Here is an 8459-nt window from a genome sequence, read left to right on the forward strand (position 1 = left end):
AAAAATGAACATGCATTGGTGGTGTCTTTTAGGTAATTAATTATTGGTTAATATTTGTAAAAAATAATAAAATAAAAAAGATGCTACCAATTATATACCTCAAAGGCTAAGAATATGCAATAAAATGAAAAAGCATTTTTAAAGTCCATAAAAATATAGATGCGGTTAGGTAAGGAAAGAAATTTAATGGTTAGGTAAGGAAAGAAATTTAAGTAAGGTAAAATCTAAATTGAATTAGAAGTGCAACATATTAGAACCTTCTATATAGTTTAAATAAGAAAAAATATTAAAAAATAAAACTTAGTTGATTTTGAATTCCTAAATATTAAAAAAATTATTAAATAACTATTTTATCTAGTGTGAAATCTATTCTTGAAGGGTAACAAAGGCGAAAAACATTTAGTTAAGGGGCTTCGTGCTTTTATTATAATATAGATAGATATAGATATATCCAAAATAATAGGTGTAATTTTTGCCTTTTTCTGAATAAAAAAACCATACAAACAAAAAAGTTTGGCCTTTTCTTAGGCCCCGTTTGGCCATGAGTTTTGCCAAAATAAATTTGGGATTTATTTTCAAAACTCATGTTTGGCCATAAATTTTGCCCATATTTTGGCAAAATCCCAAATCCCAAACCCCAAAATCACCCCAATTACTGATTTTGGGCCAAAATCTCAAAATTTGGGAATTATATACATGTTTTTCCAAAATAAAGTTAGAAAATATGTTTTGAAAACGTATGCCCAAACACATATTCATCTTCAAACCAAACTTCACCCAAATCAAATTTTTCAAAATAAATTTGAAATCTTCGGTCAAACGCTAGCTTGAAAAAGTTTTTCATACTCAAACCATCAGTAATTAGACTAACTGGGGAGAACACTGCAAGTCAGCACTAGTTGAAATGCCTTATAATTTTGTTTCACTCTTTTGATATTTCGAAGACCTACCCATAGTTTACTTCAAAAGTCAAAAATTCAGTCTCGAATGAGAGAATCCAAATAGAGCAGAATGGACATAAGTAGGAGTATGATTTAAGCAGATAATACCATTGAGCAACAGAGTTTAGACCAAAAGTTCACAAGCTTTTAATGGAGAATATTGGGATCGCCAAAGTATAGCTTTTATTTAACACAACATGACAAAAAACTATGCATCTTTCAACTATCAAAGCCATGGGAATGATAATGTATCTTTCATACATAAGACATTAGATGTACCAGCTCTGAAACATAAAGTACCCGTTGTACCAACAGTTAAAAATAGTTTACACAACTTCACAATAAAGAAGGTAGCTCGATAGGAAGCTTTGGATCCTGCTTTCCCCTCTTACTTTCATACTTCTGGTACTTCTCAAATTTATTCCATGGTATCAAACATCTGGAAAAAGAAGAGACAAAACAATTATGAAATAGCTATGACAAGTGCATGTAACTAATCATTTCCCAAGCTGGTGCATCGAAATCATCATTTGGCAGAGATATGTCGCAAGGCAGAGGTGTGGTAGGGGAAACAATTAAATAAAATGATGTAATGATTGGAGGGTCAAATTACATGTCAGTGCTTAAAACTGCAAAAGGCTAAGAGCTGGTAACAATGACTCTGTAGCAATGCAAAGGATGAACATTGACGAGAGATATCCCTAACTTCATACATAAAGATGGGACTTGCAGAAAATGAAGATAGCATTTCTGATTAGATCATTTTGCTATATCCAACTAGCTGGATAGTACACCCACATCCTTCAGGCTTTCTTTTTATTTCTATATTTTTTGGGAGATGTGTCCCTCACTTTCAGTAATAAAGAACGCCTCATCGACATGCACAGGGTTGTCATGTAAAATCCCCTAAACTTGCAGCGATATGACTAGAAAGCATTTGAAATCTGCAACCTTTTTTTGTCCTTTTTTTTTTTGGTGCCTTTGTTTCTCTTATATATTGACAGAAAGAAGTGTTGCTTTCTATGGGTTGGGTAAAGGAAAAGTTAGCACAGATATTATGCTTTTTCATGACAATATAATTGAAGACTTGCATTGGTCAAGGAAAGGTCAGTAATACCACAAGAGGAGAAATGAGATATATTTCCTAAGAGTTTTTCGTTAATAATCCAAACAATAAGAGCATTAAAAAGACCCAATAACTCCCTCCCCCCCCCCCCCAAACCCAAAAAAAAGGACCAAGATATAAAGTAAAAGCAGTTTACTGAATACAGTACGACAACTTTTTAGACGGATGTTTTATCCGGTGGAAGATCCATGGTGACTATCATTATTATAGTGTAAATGTAATAGAAAGGTTTAAGAACAAACCTTTCACAACAATCAAGCAGCAGCAGCATGCTGTAGCTCCCTGTCTGCGTGCTCCCTGATCCTCCTTTCTAGCTCTGGTCTAAAGTGCCTAATGAGACCCTGCACTGGCCAAGCAGCAGCATCACCCAATGCACAAATGGTATGCCCTTCAATCTGCTTTGTCACCTCTTGGAGCATGTCAATCTCTTCTAATTTTGCATTGCCAACCTTCATTCTTTCCATGATCATCCAAAGCCACCCTGTGCCTTCCCTACATGGAGTACATTGACCACAGCTCTCGTGCTTATAGAAGTACGAGAGCCTTGCAATTGCATCTACAATATCAGTTGACTTGTCCATGACAATTACAGCAGCAGTCCCCAACCCTGACTGCACAGCTTTGAGTGCATCAAAATCCATTAGTACATCCTCACATATGTTCTTGGGAATCAATGGAACAGATGAACCTCCTGGTATAACAGCAAGTAAATTGTCCCATCCTCCACGAACACCACCACAGTGCCTCTCTATCAGCTCCTTCAATGGAATACTCATTTCCTCTTCCACTGTGCAGGGCTTGTTTACATGGCCTGAGATGCAAAATAGCTTTGTCCCAGCATTATTCTTCCGGCCAAAACTAGCAAACCACTCTGGCCCACGCCTTAGGATGGTTGGTGAAACAGCAACTGTTTCAACATTTGTGACAGTTGTTGGACAACCATAAAGTCCTGCATTAGCTGGAAATGGAGGCTTCAGTCTTGGTTTGCCTTGTTTCCCCTCAAGGCTCTCCAGAAGAGCCGTCTCTTCCCCACAAATATAGGCTCCGGCACCAAAATGAATGTATACGTCAAAATCATAACCAGTTCCACAAGCATTTTTCCCCAACAATCCAGCTTCATAGGCTTCTTTCCTAGCCTTCTCAAGGCTCTTCCTTTCGTTCACATACTCTCCCCTGATATAAATATAAGCAGCTCTAGCCCTCATCCCCACTCCAGCAATCAGACAGCCTTCTAACAGCTTGTGTGGGTCGTGCCGCATGATTTCCCTGTCTTTACAGGTTCCGGGTTCACTTTCATCGGCATTGACAACAAGGTATGAAGGACGGCCATCCGTTGTCTTTGGCATGAAGGACCATTTGAGACCAGATGGAAAACCAGCACCACCACGTCCTCGAAGACCAGATTTCTTCATTTCATTCACGATCCAGTCAGAACCCTTGAGGACAAGGTCTTTTGTTCTGTACCAATCACCTCTCTTCATGGCCCCTTTGAGGTAAGGGTCATGCAATCCGTAGAGATTTGTGAAAATACGATCCTCATCTTTAAGGCCACCAAAGTGAGTCTTCTCGGGAGGTGGAGGTGGTGGAGTAGGTTGGGGGGTGCTAGCAGTTGATGCAGCCTGAGTGTTAAATAACCTACCATATAGACCCCATCTTTCACTAGAACGCTGTACTAATGCAGTCCTTTGCAGAGAAAGAAGTCCCTTTATAGGTGCCTGTGAGAAGAACATGACACACATCAGTAAATTTACCCTCATAACAGACGAGATTGAGCAAGCATAAAAAGCAATATCAACGATAAAAAAACAGAAGCAACAGTCCATCATTCTCTTCCTGCTACTACCATATTGTTCAACAATATGATAATTAAAATTATATTATCGTTTGGGGTCATTTCCTTCACAAGCTTCTTTAGTTCAGTCATCCATATGTAAGGACTGAAGCCGATAGTCGCAATCCTTTCAGGTGTTTCCATCAGCCCTAGCCCATGCACTGCTTCTGTAGTAGAAAGATGGAGGAAGCTGCCAACCTTAACAAACTCCTAATTTCCATCAAGCTCTGAGAAACACAGATGCTGAAAATTTTCATGAAAGCTCTGAAAAATACAGATGCAACGAATATGTTCTATGCTAGTTAGCTAGTGAATACCGCCAAGAAGAAAAACGAGCAACAGGAAGTCTATATGTAACATCTTCTTACTTTTTTTTATCAACACTATGCCAATGGTGGACGGTTCAAAACTCGATAGACAAATGGACCTGCCCCTCTACCTTTCTCCGCTTAAATCCCAGGCTTTTTTACTGTAGCAGGATTCGACCCCATGACGTGGGCCTAACCCACACATCAAGAGCTGAGTTCTTACCACTAAACCAAAGGGCTGGAGGCTAGGCTGGAGGCTATGTATAACCTTCTTGCTTACTGCATCACTCTTAGATACTAAGTAGCAAAGAAACTATAGAAAATCACAAGGACTCTCTTCAGCAAAGCACTAGTAGAAGAAATGAAAGCAACTGACGGTTCATATCAATGTTTTATGGCTTGGATTGGAATTTGCACATGGGGGAAAGATACTTTGAAGATGCTGGCTTCAATTTATAGGTTATAAAAAGTGTAGGTCGGACCTCTCAAAGTGAGAGATGATACTGGTAAAAGTGAGACTTTGGATAGACTTTTGGGATGACGGAGGATTGCTCAAAAACCAATTTTTAGTTTTACTTAGATTGGTCCCAAATAAGGCTGTCTGATTGCTGATTCTGTATGATTATTAGAAAATTATGATAACTCATTAATTCATCTGGTATATAAATATATGATTATATGATTCGTTTCTAAGTTTACTAGATCGAAAACTTTACAAGGCTGTTAAATGATTGGGAATTGGCTAAAATTGGTTCCTTTGCAGAAGATGCAGGCTCTGAATTTGACAGACCATGTTGATGATCATCAGGTATGGCTGGGAAGTGGGAATGGTATAAGTTGCTGTTGGAAAAAAATCAGGAGATTATGACGAAGAATGTCCATGGAAAACGCTTTGGAAGACCAAAGCATCTCCCAAAGTTGCCTGTTTTGGTTGGCTTGCAAGCTCATGAAGCCAGTCTTACACAGGAGGGGCTACAGAGAAGGGAATAAAATTTATGTAGCAGGTGCTTTCTTTGCGAATGTTCCACTGAGTCTGTGAGTCATCTCCTGATGCATTGTTATCAATCTTGGCAGATCCGGACCCTATTTTCTGAACTTATTTGGAGTCAACTGTGTGATGTCGTAGAATTTTAGAAGTCTGTTATGTAGCTGGCAAGCTCAAAGCAATATAAAAAGAGGCAGAAGAAGACTTGGAAGATTATTCCCTTATGTACTGCATGGACTGTGTGGGTCGAAAGGAAGAAAAGTAATTGTATAAAATATAGATGTATACAGCAATTAGTGTTTTGGCTGAAGGAATTTTTTGTAACTAGTACCACTGATACTTTGGACTTGTTAGACTCCCCGATTTTGTAGTAGTCAGCAAGTCCAGATTTTTTGTACTGAATTTTTTGTTTTTGGTACAGACTTTTGTACTGATTGCAGTAAGTTGTTGATACTGATTATGAATAAAATCTTTTAAATTATAAAAAAACAGAAACAAAAGGCTGCCAAAAGACAGCTATTAGCATCAAGATAAACCTCTAATGCTAGAACATAGGAGCTCAAAATCTAGGTCCACATATTTTCACAAAGGTGACTGCACGTATCTACTGAAGAAAATTGTCAGGTGCAACGAGTTCTGGGGGCCAATCTTTTTAAATTGGATGCATCGAATTGTTGCTCAATCAGAATTTACTTCAACAACCTTAGGGCTATGATTGATCAGGCAACACAGAAAAAGAGGTCTAGCTATTGACAAGCTCAAGCGAAACTGTGACCTGCCACTCCACTGGTAGCAGACATTTCTGCTTCAAGCATTAAATGTCTGCCAGTTCTGATCACAACCCAAGTGAGGGAATTCCACCAAGTGATGAATATTGCATTGGAAGCAGCTAGCAGTGAACGGTAAAGCACCTAAAGACGTACTGTGCACCTTCCTTTGGATCAAATTTAAGCAGTAAGAGAAATGGGATTACAAAACCAAATTGAGGGATCAACAAGCAAGCTCAAATCTGATATAATGTGAGATAAATCTAAGATTAAAGAGTTAATCAATTATCCCTACTAGTTGGTGTCAGCAATCTGAATACCATGTATCTATCCCTTTCTATTCTTCAGTAATTAGACTACTCTCGCACTGGCTGTCGACATACTTCAAGTTCGCTAACCTCCTCCTTATCCAGACTTGGAATGGGCTATACCTTGCTAAACTAAGGTAACCAGAGTAAATAGATTGCAAGTATAAGACCAGGAGAATAATACCTCAAAATTATTCAAAACTAGATTGTTGATGCCTGATGCTAAGGGAACCTATCAAAAAAAAAGTACCTGATGCTAAGGGGATTAGGTAATAATGGAAGAAACAAAGGTGTTTTTTTTTTCAGGGAGTGTGTATCTTTGTTCTCTGTGGGGGGTGGGGGGGGTTATTTAAAATACTCAGATGCAACACATCTCCAGTGTTGTCAAAGGCTCATTGGAGGTGTATTTAAGCCAAGCTCAAAGAAGCTAAGGGTGGGCGCTTCACATCACTTAGGTTGCGCTTCAGTGTTGGCAAGGCACTAAGGCGTGTGCCTCATAGTTCTATCTTGAATAGAACGGTACTAAAACAGTAAATACGATTAGCAAAAAGATATAAATTAATTGTTAAGAAAATCATTATGAATGATGTTATGCACTAGATATGTATTTTTATTTGTTTCTTTGTTGCGCCCTTTTTAAATAAAGCATACACTTTAATTGTGCTTTGGGCTTAAAGCCCCAATAAACCTGGAGCACTTTTTAACCCGTTTTGCCTTTGACAGCACTCGACATCTCCCACTATATTTTTTTCCATCTTTTTTGTCCACACCTTAATTATTCCACCAGGTACCTGCTACCTCCCCACCAGTACAGGTATTAGGCAACTCTGTTACCAAGGCTTGGACAAATGGGAAAAAGTCACCTAGTGTTTTTTTGCCTCCGCTAAGATTTGAACCTGAGATCTCATGGTTCTCCTCCCACTTCATTGAACACTAGGCCAAGCCCTTGGGTGCATCTCCCACTACATTGTTTTCAAAGTTTAGGTACTAACTTAAATCTAACATAAGTGGATGGATCCATGGGTACTAATTTGATTTAGTACACCTCTCTGAAACAAATACATAAGCCTTCTGTAAAAGTAAGAAAGCAAAAATCTTTTCTTTTCCCTCACAAAGTCATGTTTTTCTCTGAAGAGGTTTAATTCCAACCTTCAAGTGCAGAACTACATATATTCCTAGTTCTCCAATATTTAAGAGTTCTAATTATTTTAGGTTCAAAATAGGAACTTCATAAGCTATATCATACTCAAATCTCGAAAAAGAAGCCAAAATTATTTTCAAAGAAAGCAGATTAATGAAGCAACTGATAACATATCCAAGCATCAAATAAGATCAAAGGCATGCGCTACCCAAATGTAATTTAGGGTTTCTCCTCATTCTTCTTTATAGGAATACAATGGCCATTACGAATCAGTTAAAACAGTAAACTGTTTTTTCCGTCTTTCAAAACTATCAATTCGCACTCAAAATTACAACACCCCCCCCCTCCCCCCTCCACCCCTCCAAAGAACAAAAACAGACAAACCAAGGAGGCATCAAAAAATGCACCTAAGCATATACAAGAGAGACAGTGTGTGTGTTTGTGTCCAATCAACCAACCAATGAATCAGTCAGTCAATCAATTATGCCTTAATTTCAAACTAGATGGAAACGGTTACATAAATCCTCTATACCCATTTCACTCTGTTCATTCCCATTTTTATTTTCAAAGCATCCAATTATTAAGGCATTTTTTCACAACAAATTTTCATTTAGATTTTGGTGGGGAAACAAGTAAGAAAGAAAGAGATCGAAGAGTGGGACGTACCATGAATGTTAACGCAGAAATGTGATGAATCGGTGAAATTCAGCTGATTCTTCAGCAGATTATAGTGAGAAGGAAGCTATTGTGAAACATGATGGTCCACGTAGTGGGCTTGATTTGTATGTAATAGTGGGCCTCAATTACCGACGCTAATTTGTAGAATTTTCATGGCGTGGCCTATTTTCACGCACGAATGTGTATTCACATTTTAATTATTGTGCACAAATAGCCGGCGCATTTGCATTTATACCCGTTTTTTGGATCACACTTTAACTTATACCCGCTTTACAAAAAAAATTGCAAGCATACCCACTTTTCGCGTAACTTAAAGTATACGGTCCTGAAGTAGCAAAAATATTTTCCTGAAGTTTAGCAAAACTTCAGATATT

At 38.1% G+C, this 8459-nt stretch overlaps 1 protein-coding gene across 1 annotated transcript; it reads right to left on the minus strand.

Moving 5' to 3' along the window:
- Positions 1-1064: 1064 nt before the first annotated feature.
- Positions 1065-8247, minus strand: LOC107795655 (NADH dehydrogenase [ubiquinone] flavoprotein 1, mitochondrial-like). The gene is made up of 3 exons (XM_016618329.2): positions 8074-8247; positions 2310-3782; positions 1065-1380 (listed from the first exon to the last, which is right to left on the minus strand). The coding sequence occupies exons 1-2, from the start codon at positions 8074-8076 to the stop codon at positions 2322-2324; spliced, it is 1464 nt and encodes a 487-aa protein (XP_016473815.2). The 5' UTR covers positions 8077-8247; the 3' UTR covers positions 1065-1380; positions 2310-2321.
- Between the last annotated feature and the right edge of the window lie 212 nt (positions 8248-8459).

Source organism: Nicotiana tabacum, chromosome 5 (assembly GCF_000715075.1).
Source record: "Nicotiana tabacum cultivar K326 chromosome 5, ASM71507v2, whole genome shotgun sequence".
In the NCBI taxonomy this organism is placed as follows: domain Eukaryota; kingdom Viridiplantae; phylum Streptophyta; class Magnoliopsida; order Solanales; family Solanaceae; genus Nicotiana; species Nicotiana tabacum.